This window comes from Pagrus pagrus (genome assembly GCF_965226575.1).
Source record: "Pagrus pagrus genome assembly, chromosome: 1".
NCBI classification, from domain to species: Eukaryota; Metazoa; Chordata; class Actinopteri; order Spariformes; family Sparidae; genus Pagrus; species Pagrus pagrus.
The window spans coordinates 28,814,099-28,840,611 of NC_140185.1; the positions used below are offsets into that span (position 1 = coordinate 28,814,099).

The following is a 26,513-nucleotide window of genomic DNA, read 5'->3' on the forward strand; positions in this document are numbered from 1 at the left end:
GTGTGTGTGTGTAATGAGACTTTGGCCTCAGACGGGCAGAAGGGTCCAACACCTCTGGACCCTCTCAGATTTCCTCCAAGTAGTCCATTCCCAGAACACTCTCGATAAATTTAGTCTAAAAGCATACTGCATGTCGCACAAGCAGCAGCTACTTACCCAAACAGTGCCACAGAGGACTCAGAACCATCTAGAAGAGAGTTTTTGCACCATCTTGAAGTAGAGTAGGATCTTCAGACAGAGTTTGAACGGCGCTCTGCATCTATCAAGAAGTACTGACGAACTACTGTAGGACTGTTGAACAAAGACACTAAAGATTTGAGAAAAAGCTGAGCAGGAAAGTGACAGTAACTTTTGACATCATCTCAGAGTGTGACTTCTTTCAGAAGATTTCTGCTTCGACCTCTCAAGTGGATTCATCCAGATATCCTGCCATGTTCTGAGGCTCCTCACATCGTATTTCACTGAACAGCAGCTCAGCAGACACTCAGGACAGCATAGGATTGTGACATGGAGCAATGACCCCCATGGAAGAGCTAAGGCAAGACTTCAGCAGCTACAGTGAGGATGACAGCCCCAATGACAGCTGGTCCCTGGTAACAAAACTAAAATGATGATATACAGTTTGTAATGTATAGTTGTATGATGTAAGGGGAGATGCTACAGGTGAATAGGGTAACCTTTTTAACTAATAAATATCACCATGAAACGTCCTCAGTTGATGACATTATGACAATAATTATTTTGGATGACACGTTTTTTGATATTTTTTGGTTAAATATGCAAATCGTTATCTAATTAAATATGTGCCAATTTGTGTAACTGTCCAGAACAGAAATTTCCTTTCCGCTATTCTGAAAGACGACATGTTTCTGAAGCTAAATAGACCAAAATCTTAAAGTTGGCGAGTGCAAAAACAAAAATATGTTTTCACCTGCAGTGTCTCCCCTCGGAAAGAGAAATATTGGTGAAGAGAGAAGCACAGGGATATGACAAATATCATTCTACCGAGCTTTGTCTTGTACTACAGACTTAGGCTTAGAACAAAAATAGCTCCTAAAATTCTGGAAACAATCGGAAACAGGCCTGGATTGCCCATAGATAAGACAGGAGAACAGAAAAGCACTGTGACTTCTAACTGAGAATAATCTGTGATAGTAAAACTTTGGCATGAACAGAGATGGATGTGAGCAGGGATCACCTTACTGCTCAGAAGGTCTTCAGTTACTTTCCTTGAAAACTTGACCGTGTCCTTAAAAACACTGTGATTAAATAACACGCTCACTCTGCGGGCCTGTTTCTATTTGAGCCTGTATGACTGTTCGTGTCCTTCTGCTGTACAACCCTGTACTTTATTGAGAGCTGTGCATGCTGCTTGTGCACTCAGAGCATGTGAGCGTTTGTCTCTGTTTGTGTGCAGTATAACCATGTGCTAGATCAACAGCTCACATCTCCATGCATGACCTCCGGCCCACGTAGGTACTTATAAAGGCATATTACACCACAGTTAGCAAAGGTATTATATAATAGTCCAGCTATGCAGGGGCCTGTGAGCAGCTCTGTGGGCTCAGGCAGCACCTCCACGTTCCCTCTTCCTCCTTTAGATAATATGTTTCTGGAGTTAATCTTTAACTGAAGGGCATTTTTGCCATTATTTTTTCTCCCTCCGTATAGAAATATAAAAAAGAGTTACAACGAGGCATGTTCACTTGATATTGTATAACTTTAAAGGTGCAATAATGTAAGAATTTTAGTTTAAAACAAAAATGTAAAATTCTGAGTTTTGAGTATGAATTTGATAGGGGGCAACATTTTTGCATATTGTACCAATAATTGTTTATAATCTCCGGTGCAATGTCTTCCTGGCCCTGAGCATGTTGTGTATGCTAATAATAACACATATGTACTGTACAGACATAATTTTAACATGTTTATGATGGTAATAAAACCTGGAATGTAACAACTTCTACACATTATGTAATAGGATTTGTTAAATCTGGCTTCTCCTCGGGTTGGTCAGGCAGTGGCCACGCAAACAGCATGTGCTGCTCTCTCTCTCTGGGTGAAGAGTTTGTCAGTTTGTAACACTGAACAATAGGTAGAACTGTTGTTCTTGTACGTATTATATAGATATTTGTTCAGTGTCCCATGTCAGACGTTGTTGTTTAGGTCAGAACAGGCCTGGTGGCACACCTGGCCCTGAAAACTAAACTAATCAGCTTTTTCTAAAGCCCCTGGATCATGTCTGGTGACTCCACCTTGAGGGCGGGTTGAACAGTTCAGTTGTAATGCGTGGCTCAGGCAGCCTTCCCATTGGTTCATGCAGCCCATCCCCCCAAACTCCCCCGTCTCCGTGGTGATGAAATGAATGCATTCTTGACCTCAGAGAGGGTTCCTGGGAGAGATCAGGCTACCCTTCTCCCAGCAAACCACCTTCTTTCTTCCTCTCCGTCCCTCTCACGTGTCTGGCATGAGGTAACACTCTGCAGGGCGATAGAGAACCAGCCAGCACTCACACAAACACATATACTGTAAACAGACACACATATATACACACACACACACACACACACACACACACACATACAGTTCATGCATGCAGAAAGCAAATATTAACCCACCCATATAAACAAACAAAGCACATGGCCTCAAATGTGCTTTGATGAATGAAATTCCTGAAATGTCACAGAAGTCAAGTTTGTGTCAGTGTTTACAATTTCACATCCTTCACACTTGAATATGTTAAATTCACTGGCAGCCCCGTTGAAAGAACTGCAGTTAACATGACATCCTAAAAATAACCTTAGGTTCAACCCAGGAAGGATGTAGAGATCTCGTACGCCAGCCGCCAGCTGATGGGGTCTAAAGACGTCTAGTGCAGCACAGTGAAAATATTCTTCTTTTAATTACAGTCTTAAAATAATAATTTGACATGTGGGAAGCCTTTTTTGATTTCCTGTTATGATTAAATGAGAACATGGAAATCATTGTCATTTCTGTACATTCACTTTCTAGCTGCAGCCTGTTAGCTTAGCTTAGCATAAAGACTGGAAACGGGGGTAAACAGTCAGCCTGACTTTGGATTTGCACAAAATTAAAGGTGAAATATGAAAGAATTTTAATTTATTGTGAATTCATACTTAAAACAAATATGAGGCAGCATATTACTAGAGCAACTGCAGCTGCCGTTAGCTAGTTAGCTCAGTTTGCTGTGCAGCTAGCGGTCTAGACCGGGTGCACAGGAAGTGTTTACATCACTAGCACAGGAGCTCTGGACCAAGATGGGCCGGGGCTAACTGGCTACCATGCTAACTTCAGTAGGTGTCTCTGCAACACACAGACGTCTGTTTTTTTTTTTATGTTTTCAACTACAATTCTTACAAACTGAGCCTTTATACAATAAAATATAACTTTTTAATTAGTGAGCTTTAGCAGTGCTGGGAGGCAGATGTTGTTACTGTTGGACACAGCCAGCCAGCTGTTCCCCCCTGTTTCCAGTCTATATGCTAAGCTAAGCTAACCAGCGTCTGGCTGCAGCTTGATATTTACCATACAAACATCAGGCAGGATAATAAATGATAATAAATACTGAAGCATGGCATAAAACTAACAGATTGAATATCAGTATGTAAAATATGTAAAACAAACCCATGTATTGCGTTATCCATAATAGACTTACAGAACTTTATATAGAGATATTATATACTGTAGCCTCAGAACACCTGACCCAATGATCACCCTGCACAACAGAGTAAATAAACCAGTTCTTCACTCTGTCACACATCCACACAAACTTCAACATCCTGCAAGCCCCCCCTGTGGTCTACTCCCCTATCTCTATGTTCTCTGTCTCCCCCTCTCCCCTCCCTCTCCAACTCTCGCTGGCTTCTCGTTGCTCCCTGATGAATGACTCAGTTCTTAGAAAAACCCAACACGTGTTTCCTTGTTCCCTCTCCGGCTGCCTGCTGCTGATAGTGTGTGTGTGTGTGTGTGTGTATGTGTGTTTACGTGTGTGTGTCCATCAGCAACTATGTCAAAGTGAATAATCACATGTCCAGCAGCTACACACTGCAAATGTGTGTACGTATTGATTGACAGCAGACATCGATCCAGAGATACATGAACTGTATCACATGCTGAGACTGGAGTTTCATGCACGCACACAAAACCTGTTCTCTCGAAACGCCTCATTCCTCGAGAGATGTTCATCTCAGTCTCTTTTGGCGCGCACACACTGAGGGAGTTACTGTGTGTGTTTGTGTGTGTGTGCATGTGTGTGAGTGTGTGTTTAAAAAAAAAAAATCTCGAATAACACACAGAAGCGCGGGAATAGTTGGATGGAAGTCTGAATGTGGAGGGCTGTTTCTTAGAATCACTGGGCAAGGACAAAAGCCATGAGGCTCAGCCAGGGAGACTCTTTGTGTTTGTTTCTTTATACTGAGAACTTTAAGAACATTACATAACCTTTCTATAATCTGATTTCACAGCAGAAGTCAGGGACATACTGCATACTGTGATGACAGCTGAAAAAACACAAAGAAAAATATATAATTCTTAATCATTTTCTGCCACTTTCTGGCAGGAATGTACATCAGTTGTGTTCAGCAGTGTTTATAACAACAACTTTATCGTTAGCCCGAAGGGTATTTGCTTTGCAATCATAGCCATGCGTTAAACCTTTAAATCACAGGAACACACTCTTACGACAGCAATTATCCAAAACATTAGAGCACATCGTTTTCTTTTAGTGTCATTAAATGTGTGAACATGTCGATGTTTATTGAGGCAGATCTGAGCGTGTCTGGAAGTGTTTACCTGATGTCATGATGTGGTTTATTTGATTGATCTCCTGTCGTCATCATACTCTGCTGCACTCTGTTTAGTCAACTTGTCTCTAGGTGACCATTTTCATGATCTCTTTTCGGTTTACTGTCACAGTGCTGTCAGTCTGCAGCCTCCTATTTGTCTAAAGGGCACAAACAAATAAGTGACAGGAGTGCTCTACAGGTTACTGTACCTTAAACACAGCGCAGGTGTTGTGATGTACAGTAGGACAGTTTAGGAGACTGATAATCCAACATGAGTGTAGGCTAAATACATACAATAGTTATATGGGCTGAGCTCTCTTGCATAGAGTTATGTGAGGAGATTGATCCCGTGCTCAGTCATTTCAGTCTCTTGCTTAAGCCAGCAGTCGGTCATCTTAGGGAATAACAAGACTTCATCAGTGTATCATCGCCTAAAACTAGGAAATGCTGTATATATATATATATATATATTGATATATATATATATGTGTACAGTGTTGCAGTTGTAGAGTTGCAGTTAATGGGGATTCCTTCATCAGAATAGATCAGATCATTCCAATTAGCATGTGCCACATTTAAACCATGTAAGCTGTAAACTTAGTCCACCATTTGGGAATCAAAACCACCTAAAAATAAAGACCATGCCAGCATTGCCTAAGTCTGGCCTGGATGTGTCAGGGCATGTGAATAGATTACATTTTGAAAACGGAGACAGTCCGTAGCACAAATACAGATGCCTTCGAGCTGTCTGAATGTCACTGCTATTCTCGTCTCCTCTGCTCCACATACTAGATTTGTTTTCCTGTATAATAAGAGCTGGATCCTGCTCTGCCAGTTTTACACAGGAAGAAATGTACCGCCAAACATATGATGTTCTGCATGTCTTTTTTATAGACAGCTCGGTCGTATCTAAGTGATTATATTTGGCTCATGAAGACCTCAACTAAGTGCATCATAGTATGTCGTTTGAGTAGATGGGTTGTCACATGTTGTTTACTATTCAGCTCATAGTTAAAACCTCATGTGGCTTCAGTTACCCTCTCTGCCTTCATCATATTGTATGACAACTGCTGTGGATTGATGGCTAAAAAACATAAACAGGAAGACTGGAATTAAGATATTTTATGTCATCACCCTTCAATTATACTTTTGTTAATGATGATCATAATGCAGCAGATAAGACATCCATACTTAAAAGAAACACAGCTAAAATAAATCAGCTACAGCACCAGAGAATTACAACATAAATGTCTCAAACTTTCAAATAAGGCGCCCTTTAGAAAGGCTTCACAAGTTGTAACTAACGCTTCATTAACTGATCATGAATAATTTCAAAATTCTCAGTAAATCAGGTACAGTCGATAAGAACCAGGTTTTGCAAATATCTTTAAGCCGTTTGTGTCGTTATTATCCATTTAAAAAGCCATTAACAAATTTCCCATGTTCCAATAAAGCAAAAGCATAAGCGTCGTGAATTATAATAAATCATTAGCCTTACAAAATGGCCCAAATCTTCATTTGTAAATGTTTATGAAATACATGAATGGTCCAGATGTCCTGCAGCTCTTTTCCAGAAGGTCAGAGGTCAAATTGGAGGCCTCTTCCTGATTAAATTAAGCTTAAACAATAAATGAAGTGTCACTCTGCTTGAGAATAACATGGCAAAGAAGTAGTCCTTCAGAAAGGCTTATAAGTGATTTAAAAATATCAATAGATGACATCGGCCAGTTGGGGATGTTGTCTGAAATGTGCAATATAACTTTTTTACAGAGCATAAAGCAGAAAAAGATGATTAAGATTATTTCTAAAGTTGCTAAATTCTCTGGAAAATGTTCAATCTAATCTCATTCTAGACAATAATAAAATACCCACATGTGTATGATTAAAATATGCATGAATCATCATCTGATTTACTTTTTCTCTTTTCGTTTTTTTGTTGTTGTTATTTTTGTTTTAAATCTCTGCCCCAAATAGCAAACCATGTACATATCATCACATTAGTGTAGGCTAATCATAAATACTTTTTTCAAGAGGGATTTTTGTTTTTTTTTTGGTCAACATTGTGTGACGTCAGCGCCGGCTCAGCCAATCGCGTCGCTCTCCTTCCGCAGTCCGGTGGAGGTGGGAGGAATATGCTCGCAGTGGTTTAAATAGAGAAGAAGCCTCGAGCAGGAGATCAGGATCAGCTGTCAGGAAAGCTTCGAGACAGTGTTTGACGCGAGGAGCGACATGTAACGGAGTGTACACCGGCAGAGGAACATCTGGACGGATGGAAATATCGCGGAAATAGAGAAAGGGCGACATCAATAAATAATGTAAGTGAGCGATTTGTGGACTGTGCAGTAACCTTCCTTCAGTCAGGGAAATATCCAATATCCGAGGAGCATCTGAAGCAGTAAATATATATACATGAATATCTATAGGCTTGAAGGTCTGCAGCCTTGTGTGTACTGTAAGGTGCGGTTGTTTGAATGGAGCAGAGCTGCGGTGCGGACTGCAGAGCCTCACCCCGTGTGCAGATGTTTACATGTCGACTCACAGGCCACACACGATACTACTGTAGTACTACTGTAGTACTACGATCAGATCAGCAGCAGGCTCGTGTTGATGTTTTATGTGTTATTCCTTCTGTTCCTTCCTCCTGTTCACAGAGGAGAAGGAGGTCATAGATGATAAAACATCTTATATTAGAAAATTAAAAAAAATTAAATCACATTGAAATACAATGAGCTCTGTCTGTCCTGGTTGTAACAGGGAGTAATCCTACAGTGTCACACTTGATTGATTTAATTGGATAATCTCCACATCATCATCATCATCATCATCATTAGGTATAAATCCCTGTTGATCTCTGCTGATCTCACTGTCTTGGCTGTAGTGAGACTTATATTGCATCTAAACAGACCAACTCTTAATGAAGAAGCCTCTGCTGGGTTGAATCAGAAGTAACAGCAGTTGTTTAGACTGATGTCCATGTAATGTTGTGCTGTTTCTGTGCAGCAGTTGCATTCAGTGAAAGTCAATGACCCCCTGAGCTGTCTCGTGATTGGTTATTATATAATAGGGGAAACATTGGGATTGGCTGTTAAAGCGAGGCTTCCTGGAAGATTGGGCAATGCTTTGGTTGTGTGTGTGTCTATAAGTGCGTGCGTGTGCGTGCATATGAATGGTCCCAACTGTTCACACGTGGTCCATGTTGACAGTGATATCAAGTCTGTGGCATGTCCGTGAATGAGCTGCATGTGCGTGTGTGTGTTTTGTGAGACAAAGAAAGTGACAAGTGAGACGAAGAGGTCAGATAATTGTGTAATCATTGTCAAACAGTCCCACTCCCAGTTTCTTGAGCGATAAGTCACAATGAGAGATTAAAGGGTCACTTCGCCCGAATGTCAAAGAGGACAACATATTTCCTACTCATGTTGTATTTAACCGTGCGGGTAGTTTTGCTTTTATTCGCTCAGTTTTTGTTTTTAGATTTTTCCTGCTACTCCAGATAATCCAGGGGAAAAAAACATTTTAAGAAAATCAACAGTTCATTTCAAGAAACAGCATCGTTGCTACTGGAATATCTGCAGCACATGTGACATTTATGTCTGAAAACACCCACATTTGATTTGATGTAAATCATGATGAGGCTCAGTCATGACACAGTGTGTTCACTGGCATAATAACAGCGTTGTAGTATACTGTGAATCCATAGCGGGCAGGTCAGGACCAGCCTGCGATGACGCCTCGAGTGTGTCTGATGATGTACAACAGGATAATGCTCGGTCATCAGAGCAGAAGAGCCCCAATCTGTTATTCTCAGTAATTGATGGGTGTTAACAAATCATCCTCGTCATTAGGATGTTCTCACATGGTCTGCCAAAAATATTTCAGCCATCTGTCCTCTGTGTGTGTGTGTGTGTGTGTGTGTGTGTGTGTGTGTGTGTGTGTGTGTGTGGAGACTTAGAGGATGCCAGTATCTGAATCAGCACAAGCAGGTGGCAGGTGGAGATTTTAAGGACAAATTGTTGTACAGCGAAGCGAGCGATGTCACGTTTCTTTTGTCATGTGCGTGTGTGTTTGTGTGTGTGTGTGTGTGTGTATACAGTTTCTGTATTTAAACAATGAGCAATGTGTTGTAGATTATTTTAAATTACCTAAACCTGTCACCATGGCTGAAGGCATGGCTTGCACTTTGTATCCCTGAAAAATCTGATGTGTGTGTGTTTGAATTCTACGTACTGGACAGGGAGATGAGGTTACCACCATTTATATATTCTCTATTTGCGCAGGAAGAGCTTATAAGAAGATTTATGATTACTTATTAAAGATTCCAGTATGTTTCAGTACAATTTTAGTTTTATTTAAAAGTTTGTAGAATATTGTGATGATTATTGGGATATGTACAAAAGAATAATTTTGGCATGACATTTTTTACATCGGCCTGTACCTAGCATAGAAACAAAGAAACACCACAAGCAGGAATCAAAATGAAAATGGCACAATTAAACTCACTCTTTCATCCTCTCTTGCTGCCCGCTGTGTCCTCTCTCCTCTAATCTCCTCACATTTCATCCTATCTGCCTGCAGTGTTTTGTTTGCCTGTCCTTTGAACGGGTTTCAATCCGAGTCATTCTGCAAATTCCTATCGGTCATATCAGACATGCTGTCATCCTTGTTTGAAGCCAAGGAAACACGAATGGCACATATTTTGTTGAATAAATAATGACACATGTAGCTTGTCCGCAAAACAGAAATCAGAATCGGTCTACTGGTCCTTCTCTGTTTTGAAGTATTTATATGAAAGCATTAAATATCAACTCATCTTTTAAAAAGTCAAAATAATATTTTGCAGAAATACTTCTGGTTGCTGAATGTATTTTCCATCTCTTTTCCCTCTCTGCCCCCCGAATCGACACCCACCCGTCTCTCAGCTCAGTGAATGCATTTCCCTGTTTGTGTCTCTCTCCAGGGGCATGTTTGGCATTCTAGACAGGGAGCATTAGAGGCTGTGGATCAGAGAGACTGGCACAGCAACCCATGATTACTGCCGTCCCTGATCGACTCTATTTGCATTACAGAGAGGAAAAGGCACTTTTGAGCCTTTCTGTTAGGAGTTTTTGTCTTCGACAGACAAAAAAAAAGTGTAGTGTTTTCACATCCATGCACCCACACACCAACACCAACCACAAACATACCCGCAACAACGCGAGGGTAGAGAGTGTGAAAACTGTCGATGTTTATGGTTTCAGGAACCTGCCAAATGTCTGAGATCGCAGGCGTGGCTGGCCTGTGTGGGCAGTAATTGGACTCAGTGGATCAATAATGTATTTTAATGTGGCAGGATGACAGGATGGCTGCACAATACATCACATCTATCAATGGTTTGATCCCTGACAGCCATTAAAGGGTCATCTGTCGTGCCAGCGTGTGATGCTCTGCATGCGTACAAGGCTTTAAATGTAAATAAAACCTTATTTAATGGACAAAGAGAAGAATGAGAAGACACATCTTTGTTAAAAATAAATAAAAACTCTCCCTCCCACTTTTCTTCCCTGTCCTTCTCCAGTTACAGACCATGAACTATGTGGGTCAGTTGGCGGGCCAGGTGTTTGTGCAGGTCAAGGAGCTGTACAGGGGACTCAACCCTGCAACCCTGTCCGGATGTATAGATGTCATCGTGGTGCGGCAGCCCGATGGCACCCTGCAGTGCTCCCCCTTCCACGTCCGCTTCGGCAAGATGGGTGTGCTGCGGTCCCGTGAGAAAGTGGTGAGATTATAGGGTGCCCTCCCTCTTGCACGCTATCACTCTCTTTGTCGTTGCATGCAAAGTGCAGTCTTGTGAATGGGTAATTGGAGAGCTGAGAGGCCGTTGCTCACACTTGTAATGTGACAAGAGCACAAAAGCAGAAGCCAATAAAGCTTCCTGAGAGATGATGACATATGTTTTAATAATCAGTGGTGGTAGTTCAGTAAAAGTACTTAGGAGGTTTAAAACACGATGAAAGACTCTTCATTCTTTTCGTGCAGGTGGACATAGAGATCAACGGAGAGCCGGTGAGTTTGCACATGAAGCTGGGCGAGAATGGAGAGGCCTTCTTCGTCAGAGAGACCGAGAACACACTGGTGAGTAATGATTGACAGAGTCATTACTCGGAGTCAGTAAACACATACAAATATAGGACCGAACATACTGAACTTACCGACACGAAGGTCGTTCAGCCTGAACTTAAATACAGGCGGCAGCGCTTGACTTGGACGGGCGGTCGTTCATTTCTTGCCTGGTTTGCATTGTGATGGTTCGAACTGATTTCAGCACTTTCTGATGAATCTGTAAATACATGACTTTGTGTAGTTTCCCTGCTCAGACATGCTCACGTGCCCCTCCTCAACATGAGACTCCTTCAACAGTCAACACCCTGTCGTCATGGAACAGTAGCAGCGCGAGGCGTGACCAATATAAATAAAACAGAATGAGCTCGAGGACATTTTTCTAAGTATTCAACAAGTGCCAAGTCAAGAGTGTCCTGGCCCAGATAGGCAGTGAGCTAAAGATGACTTAAACATGCCACAAAATCAGACCCAAACAGAAATGCAAGAACAAGATCGTGAATAACATTTATTAAACAGCACTTTATAAAACAGCCTAAGGTAGTTATGGCAGCGTTCATTTTTTACTTCATCAAAATGCCAGAAGGTGCTCGCTACAGTGAATTCTGCATGGATTTAATTGGGTGATGCAGTGTGTTGCGAGGTGACAAAGTAAAAATGTCCTGCTTCAGCCACAGTGCAATTGTTGGTGCGAAAAACTGACAAATTGTTGAGTTTTGTATCGTCTCTTGTGCATATGCGAGCTTAATCTATTTTAAAGGCTCATCTAGAGACCGCACTGCAATTTAGCTTAGGCTAAAAATACTGTGATGTGTGGCATCGGTTTATGCTGCATAAAGAGATATATTCAGAGCACCAACTGTATTCTACTTCAAGAAATGCAGTGCAGCAACACAAGCAATAAAAAACAAAGTACATAATATTAGGAAGGGGCTGTACAGATGGCAGAGATAGCAAGTGAAGACAGATCAAATAATGTGATCACATGGAGAAAAATACCCTGGCAGAAAGATGGATGACCTTACCAGTCACAAGACACATGGGCGATATCATCATTCATTCTTTAATGGAGAACAACCTGCTGGCCTGAGGTTGTGTTTGTACAAAAGCAGCGCATCAGCTGAAATATAAGATGAGCAACAAGACGGAACAGGAGCTGCTGTCCCTTTGTGGCATCCTGTTGTCGGCCAGCACGACTTTAGTTTCCTGGAAATGAACCATCGGGTCTGACAGAAAGCATAAACACATACCGGTCAGTCCGCTGGGTCACACACACAAGCAGCAGCAACATTTTAGTTCGCGATTGTGGAAAATAAATTTTTTCTTTTTGGAAATTGAGTTACATTTTATAATCTGTCTTCCTACGCATTGTCAATTCTAGGAGCTGCAGATGCTCGGTTGTTTTGTCATCTCCTGTTTTATTCATGTGACCTACACTGAAGATATCATCACCGGAGGTCAGGGTTCAGTCCTCTGTCCTCAGTAGGAATGCACAAACTAAAAATGTATGCTCTGACAGCACCATGAGGCACTCATCCTCGCTGTATGTGCTATGAGATATGCACCTAGCCAACTGCAGAGAAGAAGGAGAGAAGAGGGACGAAGTTGTATTGTGGCCAGCACATCAAACTCAAGGAATAAAGGGCAGTGTAAAGTCAGACAATAGCTTTTATGCATCAATCCGTACTAGATTATGTTATGAGGAAGAATGCGCAGCACAAATGCAAATATAGCAGAAAGGAATCTGACCTTGGATCATTTCCTTTTGTTTTGACAACTGATTCTGTAAGGCGATAGGAAAGGATTCATGGGAAGTTGGAGAGGGTCAGCGGGGTGAGCGCGATGAGGGTTGGCCATGTTTCCCAGCCAGGGATTAACAGCAATATGTCTGAGAAGATATAATTCCTAATCTGAAGATTACATTGGTCTAATTCTGCTTTCATTATTTACCGTCTGTATCAAAGATTGGGAGCCTTTATCCAGCTGCCAGTGAATCAGCAGTTGCCGTAGGTGCTCTTTATTGCAATGTCCTAAATGGATGGGAAAATCCATCAGTGCCTTTGGATTCAAAGAAACATCGTCAAAGAGAATTACTTCCACATTCTCCTTGACCACGTCTGTCGCGCTGTTTGGGCCTCGTGTCATATCTTCTGCTTGACATAACTCTCCCTCCGCAGAGTGGAAAACCGCCAGAGGTCTATTTATAGCTCTGCCAAATTCACCTTCATGCGCAGTCGGTTGCACTGAGAAGCTGGCTGTCACTGATCTGAGCGCTGTCCAAACTGACGGGGAGACAGACGAGATGGTTCGAGAGACATACAGATGGTGAAAGAGGAGCAGGACAAACAAGACAAGCAGAGAGCGGTTTAAGTTACTATCTCGCCGATCTGAATGGGAACATTTTGAAAGAACTATTTGGCATCGAGCCCAGTCTCCTGTGCCTCTGCTCCCACCCAACCCCCCATTTATTCTCTCGCTCGCTGTTTACATTTAAGGACTTGTTGGGACTTGTGTTGGCATATAGATCATTGAATACTAGCAGTGTTTCAGCAGAAATCAGTCTTCAGGCTAGAGCATGAAACGTCTGAATACCTGTGGTTCAAACAAAGGGGAAAAAACAAAACGACGGTGTAATTTATCTTGTCATGTCAAGCATAATTCACTTCCTTACAAGTGAAAACAGAACAATTAAGTGTAACTGTTTTCATCTTTGTCTCATCAGTTTGCTGTATAACCAACTGTCACTTCAGTGTGAACCATCTCAGGGAAAGAAACCATCAGAAAATATCTTCTTATCTTTTCTTCACATCAGATGACACGTCTATTTTTAAGAGAAACGGCATCCATAAACATTTCAATGAATAAACAGTGTTTCTTGGGTGGATGTTTACAGCGAGGCGAGAGCTGTAAACCGTGTTGGACTGTGTTATGACACGTGCACTGTGAGGCATGTGTCAGTCTGCACTGTGTGGGTCATCTCTCTGTCTGTGTCGCTCTCTGTTTGTCTTTCTGGCGTGGTCACTGCAGAGAGACTGCGATGAGCAAATCTGTGTGATTTTGCTAATCTGAGCTCAAAACCTAAATTCCCACCGGATTAAGGAGATCTGCGCGGAGGAGAAAAAGCATTTCTGTCTCATCAATCAGTAACGCTGAGTTTCTACTCTGTAATACTCTGCTTTTGTGGTGCATTTTTTATATTTTTTCAGCCAAGCTTAGCAGTGTGGCTCCAGATTTCAACAACTGTTTGAGCGTTTATTGGGATTTTGTGCAGACCTTCATCACCCTCAGAGTTATTCCCTAACTGTTATTACCTTTAGCAAACGATTTAACAAGTATTTAATGGACTACCATGAAATATGGTACACGACCCCCTCAGGATAAATTGAAATCACTTCAGTGATCTTTTAACTTTTCGTCTAGCGCCATCATCTGCTCAGATTTTCAATTTGTCCAATACTTAAACCGACCAAACGCTTGTCTTGTTTGACACCAGGGATGCAAATATCTGTCTTTGAGTCAGTTTTTGTTCTATATGAAACATCTCACAGCAGGGCTGCAGACTCTTACCTCACTTTATCTTCTCACTCGCTTCCCCGTGTGGCTCCATCCATCCATTATCTCACATCGCTGTTAATTTCAGCTTGAAGTATGAAGTTAATCATGACTTTCAACGACCTCAAATGCTCATGTCACGTTCCTCCGTTGACAGGAAGTGGTTCCGTCCTACCTTGCGACATCACCCATCATGACGATGGGGGAGCAGTTAATGGAGGCCCAGCTAGGCAGGGGCGGCTCTCGTCATCACGGTAGGCCCTGCTCAAAACAGACATTTTGGGATTTGTAAAGATGTGAGTGTGCTTTTCTAACTGTCTTTTAATTCTGCTCTCATCACGTAGACACCATTCCCTGCAGCTCACTTCCTGTCCAGAGCCTGGGGCCTCAGCAAAGCGACGGCGGGATGACCAAGAAGAGGAGGAAGAGGAGAAGAAAGGCACGGCCAGAGGCGGGCGGGGGAGGAGGAGGGAGGAGAGAGGAGAGTGGAGAAGAGTTCTCGGAGGACGAGGACATGTTTACTATCGACTTGAGTTCTGATGAGGAGGGTGACTGCAGCAGGTGTGTGTATGTGTGTTTACGCAATAGTTTGAATATGCTGGTTGCAGATTGAATATTTTAGGCTTCCAGGACTGACAGACATGGGAAAAATAGTATTTCAAGCTTTTCTGGGACAACAGCTTATGCGTGTTTGTCTCTGTTGTAGCAGACCATTAAATGGGTTTGAAAAGTCCTTTCAGCCATGTCATTTTGTTGATGTGCGCGTGAGGGAAAGAGAGGGAGGGGGGGAGAGAGAGCAAGGTTATTAAATGCCAGCAAGCGTGTTCCTGTGCTGTGGTAAACAACATTCGTCAGCAGTCACAATGTTGTTTGTGAACAGACGAACCACTGCCAGTAACTAATTGTGTGAGACAGCGTGTATGTGTTTATCTCTTTCATGCATGAATGAGTGTGTAAGTGGTCATACCAGCTGAATCAGAGTAACAGGGATACAAAAAAAGCTCTGTAAACAGTGGATGTTCTGCTAATGCTCAAATTGGAATGTGTCCACTTCTGGCTGCACTAGCGGCTCTGTGGCATGTCGGACACTTGAGTCGGACTGAAGTATCTCGACAGCTATTAGTTGGATTGCCACGACATTTTGAGTTGTAATCGTCAAGTCAGATACTTCCCTTTAAACCCAAATATCAGTACTTGCAAAACTAATGACATTTCCACGAGCCTCGTGTGCTTTGTGTTTTGTGCTAAATACCAAGATGCCAACATGCTGAAGTGAAATGGCGATCATGTAGTAATAGGTCCATGATCATGACCTGTTAAACATTAGCATTTTTGCGTTGTCGATGTGAGCATGGTAGCATGCTGACATTAGCATTCAGCACAAAGCTACGCCGTGCCAAAGTCCAGCCTCACAGAGCAGCTCGCAAAGGCTGTGGACTCTAGGATTTGTACTTTAGAGTTAAGAAGTAAGGGTTGGACTTCAGGGTTCAGAGATGAGGGGAATGAGTATATAGCAATCAAATGTCAGCACGACCTCTGTTTCCCTTAAAGCTCCTGTAAACATGGCAGTAAATCTTGAGCATTTTCTCTGTAACATCAAATATTCAGGACAGCAATTGAAAACATCTTTGTGTTTAAAGCTGCAATATAGTTAAAAACATTCAGTTAATAACTAAAATTATCAACAGAATGTGACGAAATAACAGTGTTGACATTATGTCGTAGATGTCTATGTACTGTGTTGCATAGTTGTCTATTGAAGTTAGTATGCTAACCAGCTAGCCCTGGACTGTCCTGTCTCGTAACAGCACTTTGTACCTCGAGAGATGAAAGTCTAGACATATTGCAACTGTGATTGCTATTCAAGTTCCAGAACCAGAAACTCGGCCAACCTGCGTCATCAGGACTGCGTGGGTGTTGTTTGGTCTGATTTGACTGATAGCGACAAAGCAACCCACAAACTGTCATCAGATTTGAACCAGCATCATTATCTTCAACTGAGCCATGATCAAATGTGAAACGTCCACATTTTGTCCTTCCTTTTGGCACAAAAATTGTGTTTATGTAGTAAGCCATTACTCCTAGTAAGTTAATTCGGTAAAACCATTTCAGTGGTTCAAATTAAATGCTTAGTGACGATTTAACGAGATAACAATGACTGTGGGTTCTGCATGTATGTGCATGTTTGAGTTTACATTTGTGTGTGAAGGCCTTTGAAAACCAGCTCTGCTTGTGGGACGCTCTCCAGGGATGCGTCCTGTTCCCACAGTGTTTTGCTGTCTCTTTTCAAATAATAACTCACAGCGCGTCCTGACTCTGACTGCAGGGGCTCCAGGCTTTTCTTAGACAGTTTTCCAAAAGGCAGGGCGGGGGGGCATTCTTGAAACCCTGAAAGACATGAAAGATTGTGTGTTTCTGTCTCATGTCACAGAAATTCTCATAAGAGGTTTAATTTTTGGTATTTTGAAACATTTCTAGACGTTTTTATGAGCATAAACAATTCACTTGTTTTACTTTATTTGGACTTGCAGAGACACTATGTATTTATGTGTATAGCACGGTGTGTGTATATGACTGACATCTCCCTGCATATGTGTGTTTGTGATCAGACCTGGTTACAGTGATCAGGGGTCTACAGCCAACACGCACACACGCCCCAGCACTGATTGGACCCGTTCACAGAGGTATTATTTGGACATGTTACACACACACTCATCGTCTTGTTTACTGTTTTGTAAAATTCATATTGTACTACGCATTTTTAATACATCTTCTCTGCTCACATTGAGTAGATAATCATCGTGAGTCACCGTCTCTCTTTTCTTGTCTCCTTTTTCTGTATTTGTCTGTCTTTTCTGTGTGTTTTATCTTCCTGTAGTAATGTGATTAAGGAGACTCTATCCATCCCTCCACCCTGTGGTCTGTCCATCTCTTGTCCACAGCAGACCTCTCACTTCTCTTCCGCTATTAGGTATCACTTTCAAATGAAATGAAATCATGCAGTTTTTGGGAAATGATTGAAACATTTTTAATGGGATTTCTGCTTTATTTAATTCTAGTATTTTTGCTGTATGTAAAAAAAATACACTACATTTTTCACTTTCCCAGCAGCGCTGACGATTCACGGTCATCAACGCCGAAGAGCGATTCAGAGCTAACCAATCAAAACAAAGACAACCCTGAGATGCTGTGGACCTGGGGGGAGCTGCCACAGGCTGCCCAGGTAGAAATTGCAGTAACCAAACAAGAGTATTTCCAAAAAGGGAAAAAGGAAACATACTTGAGTATATTAAAAAAAATGTGTGAAAAGTTTGATCTCTGTCTGTTTCTCTTGTAGCCGTCCTTCCTGACTTCCCACCAGAAGCAGGACGCTGTCACAGCCGTCTCCATCCCGGTGTCTGCCAGCACTCACTTCAGAGCCATCAGTGACACTGGAGCCCCCTCCATCACTACCTATGCTCCCCAGCCAGGGGAGACCGCCGCTCACGGTAGAGACAAGGACACTGAAGAATGTAAAAATGGAGCCATGGTCGAACTAACCACTAACACCGGGGACAGGGCTGGAGGAGAGCAAGGTAGTTAGATGGAGGACAATAGGGTGTCTAGGGTGACAACTGACCTAAAATAACCAATAATTGTTAACTTGTGTTACTGCTCATATATCAAGCTACATGCCTCCAACGATCAAGCATTACTGCCAGTGAATATATTTGATGTTTAACTCCTTCCTTTATAAGTAATTGCTCATGCTAGTGTATGAGGTCATTTTAAGAAACAGTGCCCTCTGAGCCACAGTTAAAGTTGTTTGCAGGTTGTAAACAACAGGCATCTACAACACCCCACTGTCAGACTTACACTTACCCTTTAGTGACCTCTGGTGGTGAAATTAAAGTAAATTTGGTGGTTGTTAACTTATGAGTTTATTTGTGTTCTTTTTCCTCAGGGAGAGACGTGGAAAGTGTCGGGCCCCTGTGTGCAGAGATGGAGGCTTTAACAGCCTGCTCGATGTCTCCCAGGATTCTCCCTGATCATCTTGACGAAGGCGGGAATAGAGGAAGTCCCATCAGAAGGACTGATTCACCGTCCAAGAAGAAAGGTATCAGTGCTCCGTCCCAAAAACTACAAAGTATTTCCTGGAACTCAAAGTGTCTAAATGCTTCAGTATCATATTTTATGTCTGCCGCTGATGAAGTCTGATCTGTTATTAGAAAAGAGAAGCCAACACCTGGGTGCTGATGGAATATACCTGGATGACATCACAGAGCTGGAGCCTGAAGTAGCTGCTCTCTACTTCCCCAAAAGGTTCAGTAACAAAATATATACCCCATGGTAGAGTTGAGATGGCTTTTATTTGTGTCTAATAAATACCTATATGTCTACTTTTAGGATTCATGGCTACAGCTTAGCTTACTTTATGGTACATTACGCTCGTGTTTATTTGACCGTAACTGTGTATATGTGTATGTGGTTCTCTCTCTTCAGTGACGGAGGCAGCAGCTCCATGAGGGGAGACTCCGAGATGATGATGATGGCAGTGAGGAGCGCTAATCAGTCCCCACAGTCAGTGGGCAGCAGCGGGATGGACAGCGGCGTAGACAGTCTGTCCGACCAAATAGGGGACATGCCTCATGTTGCCATCTCTCTGTGCGGAGGACTCACTGACAACAGGGAGATCACACGAGGTAGGATAAAGATCTGAGCAGTAAAGGCAATGACAGAAGGAAGAAATTCAGACTTCGTCTCATTGTGTTATTCTGTCTTTTTTAAAATACGTCTGTCACTCTGTGTGTGTTCTTGTCCTTGTATGTACCTCCTGTGTGTGTTCATCCAACAGAGGAGTTCAAGGAGAGGGCAATTACCTATCAGCAGTTCTCTGAAAACCCTTCTATTATCGATGACCCTAACCTGGTGGTCAAGATCGGAAACAAGTATGTATTAATATATTCAGTATTCAAAGTTTACATACACTTAGACCGAGTGCAGAAACTATGATGCTGTATGTAAAAGGCATATTTAGGTTATTGGGGTTGACAATGGTACAACAACAAACAGAGCCTTCAAAGTAATAGTTCAACATCTTGGGAAAAACAAAGCTGGTTAGCTTAGCGTAGCGCAAAGACTGGAAACAGGTAGACACAGCTACAGCTTCCCTCTGTTCAAAAGGGACAAGAACTGCTTCCAGATCCTCTAAATATGTGTGTGATTGTGACTATTACTTGGCCGGCTGAAGCAACTTCCTGGTGTCTCGTGGTTGTTGCAAGGCTGCCAGGCCACCAGCAGAGACTCCAGGAAGTTACTGCTTAAATTCAAAGTACACCATGAGAGTGGCATCCGTGTTCTCATCTAACACAAGGCATGTGCCAGCTGTCTGCGGTGTAAAATGCTTATAGCGCTCTCTGTCCTCTGTTGTAGGTACTACAACTGGAGCACAGCAGCTCCTGTCATGCTGGCCATGCAGGTCTATCAGAAACCACTGCCGCAGGTAAGACCACCACAGTGATACATACAGTAGTATAGTAGTAATAGTCACATTTATTTCCTTGGTTTATTGTATATTTTTAGAAATGTTGAAGTAAAAGTAGCTTGTATTAATGTAAAAATTATAAAAGTACTGGCTTTTCTCTACTGGATTATAATTATTGATGCATTAGTGTGCAAGTAGCATGTTTATGTTGCAGTACTTACAATACTGTTGGGTAGATTAGTCTTTAAAATACATGATATTTTATAAACTGAAACTGCACAGTGAACTCTGTTCTGTGGGACTAAAATGAATCACTTTAGGCTTCAACATACCTGTACTTCAGGTTAATGTCCTTGTTTATATTATTTGTGTATATAATTTGATTATGTTACCATTATATTTGTTAGGTGGTGTTTGGTGTCTTTTAGTGTCCTGCACCCCCCTGCATCACTTTCTCCTGTGCACCTCCAGCATTTTGAAATGTATTCTCCTTAATCTGATGTTTCACTTTGGTTGAGTGTTGCCACTTGCCAGCATCCTCTCATTATTTCATGATAATGAAACTGCTACGAAAATGCTACCAAATAATGTGTGTTCACATTAAACTATATCATTTATTCGCACATATGATATTTAGACACTCAGTTTGATGTGCCAGCAGTTGAAATTGGCTGTTTATGAACACACACGAGGAAGCTCACATCAAAGCTGCAAGTCTTATACCACAGTGAAATATTGCTTTAAATCTGTTTTCCTAACACTTTAATAATGTCATGTCTTTATCCCCCTCCTTATTTTTTCCTTTTTATTTACACATTTTCTTTCTCCCACCATCCATCCGATGTTTGTGTGTACTAAGTGTTGGTGTTTGAGTTATGTGTTTTCTGCTTTCGGCCTCTTCTCGTACTGCCTCCCCGGTCTGTTCGGCTCCAGTCCTGCACAGCCTGTATGACGCTCTCTCGCTTTGCTTGTGTGTTGGTCAGGGCACGTCTTCGTCTGTCTGCTTACCATCATTTCACCACTGTCGGCCTGTCTGTCTGCCTCTCTCTGCCTTGCATGTCTCTTTCCTACTTCTTGTGGTCTCTCTTGTTGCATTCTTACCACACATTTCCCACTGTTATCCAGTCACGATCTTCCCGAGTCTCTTTCTTTCAGGTTTTACTTTGCATCCTTTGCTCTTTGTTTGTGTGCCATTGAATCTTCACCTGTAACTGCCTTTCTTTTGGTGATTTAGTTGGAATTCAGTGTGGTTTGAAATGTGCTGTCTGTTTCGTATTTTGATTTGTTAATTTCTGTTCATCTATTTATGAGTTTACATGAGTTTTTTTCTGTCGGTTTTGAGTTACATTTTCAGTCGGTTTTGAGTTGTATGTGCACGGTTGTCTCCAGGCCTCAGTGGAGAACATCATGAAGGAGAAGATGCCAAAGAAAGGAGGACGCTGGTGGTTCTCATGGAGGAGCCGGAACAGCGACTCCAAATCAGTAAGTACACTGATACACACATTATATTACATATAATTTTTTAAGTATAATTTGTCATCAACTCTTTGACCTTTTTGCACTTCAGGAATCAGCGATAGAAGCAGGAGGAGGCCAGGACGAGAGTTCAATCACCATGCCCTCAGCGAGCAGGTGACTTCAGAATTTAAATCGCCACATTTCTCTCTCAAACATCAGTTTTCACACTTCATCTTACACCAAACTGGTTGTCTTTGGTTTTTCAGGATGAAGGATGAGTCATCCTCTAGTGACGAGGACCACAGATCGTCCAATCAGGCATCAGGGTCGTGTCAGTCAGAGCTCCTCGTGAGTTCTGGCAGCGTCTGTTATAAGAAGACTCTTCGGCTCACCTCAGAGCAACTGGTATGTGTTCCTCCAGTTTGATTTATTGACATTAATGGAATTAAGGAAGTGAAAACACGACTTGCTACACACCTCAGACATGATTCACGATGACAAAGCAAGAATTTTGGCAAAGCAGTACTGTATCTCTGCTTGAATGAAAGATGGCAACATTTAGTGTGTCTGTAAATGGGGATGTTATTCTCATATTTTGTATGATGATGTGTGATGTTGCAGCAGATTTTACCATCCTTAGCATTATCTGTGCATTATCTTCATGCACTGTGTGTGTGTGTGTGTGTTTACAGGCCAGCCTGCAGCTGAAGGAGGGCCCTAATGATGTGGTGTTCAGTGTGACCACTCAGTATCAGGGCACCTGTCGCTGCAATGGCACAATCTATCTCTGGAGCTGGGATGATAAGATAGTCATCTCTGATATAGATGGAACCATCACCAGGTAAGGGGTAAGGGGACGCAAGCCCGTCTCGCTGTCCCATTGACAAACCACGTTCAGTTTCAGCTTTTCACCAGTAGATGTCAGGCTTTACACAGATTCGGTGTTAGTTGTTCATCTCTCTTTATTGTAATTAAGTGCATCTGTTTTGTGTGATGTTTCCTCTCTTTAGGTCAGACACACTGGGTCACATCCTCCCCACACTGGGTAAAGACTGGACCCACCAGGGCATCGCACGGCTCTATCACAAAGTCAGCCAGTGAGTGCTGCCTCACCAAGGAAATCTTAGCTTTTATAATACAAATATTGTTTGGCTCATCGTTTATGTTCCTTAAACTGAGATAAATCCAACACCTGGGTGTCATTGTACTGAATTCTTATCTGAGCACATAGTGTACAGCTAGATACAAGCACTCTGTCTGTCTGTCTGTCTGTCTGTCTGTCGCAGGAATGGATATAAATTCATGTACTGCTCGGCGAGGGCCATCGGCATGGCTGATATGACTCGAGGCTACCTGCACTGGGTCAATGAGAGGGGAACCATGCTGCCAATGGGGCCGGTGCTGCTCAGCCCCAGCAGCCTTTTCTCTGCATTGCACAGGTCAGATACACAACAGAACATACATACGAGCTACTGTACTGTACTGCACTGTAGGAAGTGAATGTGTAACGTGTTTGATGTCATGTCGTGTGTTGTCGTGTTTCGTAGGGAGGTGATTGAGAAGAAACCAGAGAAGTTTAAGATCGAGTGTCTCACGGACATAAAGAACCTTTTCTACCCAAACACTGAACCTTTCTACGCTGCTTTCGGCAACAGAGCTACGGTGAGACTGATGCACACCGGCAGACATGAGCATGTAATCTGTGTGTAACAAGAGGACTACACTTTTAAGGGACTGTTAGTGATGCTGATGGTGTGTGTTTGTGTGATTTCAGGATGTATATTCCTATAAGGAGGTGGGTGTTCCTCTAAACAGGATTTTCACTGTCAATCCCAAAGGGGAGCTGGTACAGGAGCACGCCAAAACCAATATCTCCTCGTAAGATATATTTTCTGTTTCACTTGATTTTTTTTTTAATCCATGTAATCTGACTCAGGACACGTGTGCGTAGATGTTTGACTGTTTGTGTGTCTCCCTCTCAGCTTTGGCCGTCTGTGCGAGATGGTCGACCACGTCTTCCCGGTCCTAGCTCGAGGTGAGGCAGCAGACTTCTCCTGCACTGACACCTTCGCCCAGTGCAACTACTGGAACGAACATCTTCCCGAAGGCACCAGCCAGGAAGAAGAGGAAGACCCACAGCCACTTGAGACAAGCTGAGGAAACCCCATCGAATCCAGCACTTAGGACGCTGCATTCCAGCTTTTCTCCACATCCCAGTAAGGCATAACACCGTGCCCAGTGGTTTTGGGATTCATCGTGAAGCCGGCAGCCCAGATTAAGGGTGAAGGTGCTGAATATTTCAGAATTAAAAACTTTAGGAAACAGCCATCAAGCATTTCCTCAGACTCAACCTGATTAATAAGTTACCTGAGATAAGTAACTGCGACTACTGATTCAAAGTAGGTGAATGTGTTTCATTATCCCACACAAACAAATCACCTCGCCATCATTCAGACTTAGAGGTCCATTACAAGAGGGGCTGCTGAGTCTGAAGAAAAGAGAGTAAAAAAAGGAGAAAAAAACAGGATTTGAGTAAAAAGAAAAACTAATCCCCAGCTCAAATATCACACATCTGCAAGTACACTGACTCACAGACATGCGCACAAAGGTAAAACTTGTAAAGCCATTCCATAGACCATGCACAACACTGCAGAACACAAGTATAATATAATAGTTACTACATATTATATCTCAGCACCCTAAAAGATTCCTTTGACTGGTTGCTAACCTCTCCTTCATCCCACACCATTATTCATTTACGCCAGCTTGTGGAAAAGCTGCCACACAAAGAGGGGTAAAAAAGTTACACCAATATGAGTGCAATATCGATTTGTCCCTACTTCCATCACCTGATACCTATTCTATGCTAAAAATGTGTTTATGCCTATCTCTAAATATTTAGCAAAAGTTCTGCTTTGCCCTGCAGAGATTTTATGCAATTACTCGGTTGAAATGAAAAGATGAAGTGATTTTTACGAGTATCGTCCGAGTAAAATGTGTCTATATCCGTTCTCGTGATGAAGGAAAATCCTCATGGGTAACTGATTGAAGTTCTCTTCCTCTTATGATCGTTGATCTGAAGCTCAATTCTGATGTTTTTCTGTGAATAGTCTTCTTATAGATAATGAATATTGCAGCTTCTGATCAACCCACACTAATTTTAAGGCTTTAATTACCCTCTATCAGGGTTAAATCCTGCCCATTTTGAGTACAGGTATGGATACAGATCATTTATTTGGCTGAACAGATACAGATACAGTAGTGGTGTACTCGCTCATCCCTTCTTGAACCCTTCCATATCCCCTAAAGTACAGCTTCTATTATTGACACTCAGCTTTCCAAATCTCCAACCAGCCTGTTGGTGCACCACTTATTTCTTAACTTGGTTTAGAATACCAGCTTCTTTTACTCATCACATGCAATACGTTCACCAAACAGTAAGTACCAGGTCCAGGTATGTGGCTGTGGTTTTTCTTTTCTGACCTCAAGTGCACCAGAAACACCTCATCACATTACATTTCATCACATTATAGTAAAAACCATCCAGAACATGCAAAAAAAAAGCACAGATAGTGTATCCAATCATCTTCTGTGCCAAACTCCTTTGCAGGTCCAGTTTAATATGTGTGGTCTAATCTGACCGTGCTACTGTGAAAGATGTGGCTCTGGCACATTTTCTAACTAGTGTTCAGTGACAATACTCAAGATAAATGCAGGACAATGCAAATAACTTCTGTTTTTATACGTACGAATAAGTTAACACCAGTGATATGCTAGAATGTAGTGTGTGAATCACTCAGTGTGTGTTATTCTAATGACTAATGCTCATCAATGCAATGACTGTATAAGCCCATACAGGACTGCGGTCTTATATTTTCAGTTTTATAATGTTACTGCACCAATCAGTATGTTTTTATGTACAGAACTAACCTGTCCCGTAGTGGAGGATTTAATGCAGCATATTCAGATGCTGTTTCTCCTCAAACACATCTATTTTTTGTCATGTGTACATTTTTTTTCCTGATCAAATGTTTATGTTTTCACCTGTTGATCAAAACACATCTATTGTACTGCATCTGTGTTTATTTTTACCACATGCACAACTTAAAATGGGAGGAAACCACTGTAAATAACAAATAACGTTCATTTTTGTGACTATGAAGTAAACTTAAAAAAAAAAAAAAAAAAAAAAGTTGCAATGTGTAAGAATTGGCCCCCTGGCAAATTCGTACTCAAAATTCAAATTCAAAACAAAAATTTGTACATATTGCACCTTTTTAAAAAGAAAAGCTCTGCTGTTCTTCAGAGAGCTGATCCGTCATCCATTATTTTTCACCGCGTATCCTTTCGAGGGCTGATATATTGTTTAAATACTTTGTTACTGGTGCTCAATCAAATGCACTGACAGCCATTTTATGCTTTACGATAAATGTCTTTGTAAGCCAGCTGTTGCACACTAAGATGTGGCAGTGTCACCACGTGACCACTGGAGCAAAAGATCAATATGAAGGTATTTTAGACAAAATCAATAGATGGGTTTGATGCTTCTTTTCTGTTAATCCTGCGTCATTTTGTTTCATTTGGTGCCTCTGGTTTACACATTGGCAGTAAGATCGCTAGCATGAAGTGCAAATTACAGTCTGTACAGCGCGTGTACATCTTGAAACGTACAGAAGTTAGTTGAAAAAAGATATTTCTACTACCGTCCTGATTTTAAAAAAGCTGAATTAAAAAAAAAAACAAATTCCTAAATTATTTTACCAGATTTTAGTTCGAGTCTAACAAGGATATTTGTAATCTAATATGAATGTGTTCTTTATGAAAATTAGTCAAATTAAATGGCAGAATACTGTGAACAAGCTCGCTGATTGAGTTTGTTATTCTGTTGTGTACTCTTTGTGCATAGGATAGATATGTCTGATGCTGTACTGTGATTGACTTTGCCAAAAAAAAAAAAAGGAAAACTAATCAGGAATGAACCTTTAATCGGATCTAAAACCGTTGATGTTGACATGCCTTTTGGGGAGTCCAGTGTAAAGACACAAAGGAAGCATGCTGTTGTAATGTTAAGATGCATATTTACATGGATGTACTGATCACTGTCTCGTGCCACATTGTTTTTTTAGGGAAGAACAAAA

At 41.8% G+C, this 26,513-nt stretch overlaps 1 protein-coding gene across 3 annotated transcripts; it reads left to right on the forward strand.

Moving 5' to 3' along the window:
• The first annotated feature begins 216 nt into the window (after positions 1-216).
• Positions 217-25,450, forward strand: lpin1a (lipin 1a). Of its 3 annotated transcripts, none has more exons than XM_084363780.1 (24): positions 217-593; positions 10,360-10,560; positions 10,821-10,916; positions 14,611-14,707; positions 14,798-15,014; positions 17,063-17,137; positions 17,332-17,424; positions 17,562-17,676; positions 17,791-18,028; positions 18,397-18,549; positions 18,662-18,755; positions 18,936-19,135; positions 19,288-19,381; positions 19,866-19,935; positions 20,777-20,863; positions 21,307-21,399; positions 21,485-21,549; positions 21,642-21,780; positions 22,068-22,216; positions 22,386-22,472; positions 22,662-22,814; positions 22,923-23,037; positions 23,150-23,253; positions 23,358-25,450. In XM_084363780.1, the coding sequence occupies exons 1-24, from the start codon at positions 516-518 to the stop codon at positions 23,530-23,532; spliced, it is 2,988 nt and encodes a 995-aa protein (XP_084219906.1). In that variant the 5' UTR covers positions 217-515; the 3' UTR covers positions 23,533-25,450. The 3 variants fall into 3 exon arrangements, with proteins under 3 accessions (XP_084219906.1, XP_084219907.1, XP_084219908.1); XM_084363782.1 differs by lacking the exon at positions 217-593 and adding an exon at positions 6,975-7,120; XM_084363781.1 differs by lacking the exon at positions 20,777-20,863.
• The last annotated feature ends 1,063 nt before the right edge of the window (positions 25,451-26,513 follow it).

What these genes read in the sequence shown, in the direction of transcription:
- lpin1a (XM_084363780.1), top strand. Translation starts at nt 516, where the DNA reads ATGACCCCCATGGAAGAGCTAAGGCAAGACTTCAGCAGCTACAGTGAG. An exon ending in CACTTCTCTTCCGCTATTAG is followed by an intron (nt 17,425 to 17,561) that starts GTATCACTTTCA and finishes TCACTTTCCCAG; the next exon opens with CAGCGCTGACGATTCACGGT. An exon ending in GCTCTCTACTTCCCCAAAAG is followed by an intron (nt 18,756 to 18,935) that starts GTTCAGTAACAA and finishes CTCTCTCTTCAG; the next exon opens with TGACGGAGGCAGCAGCTCCA.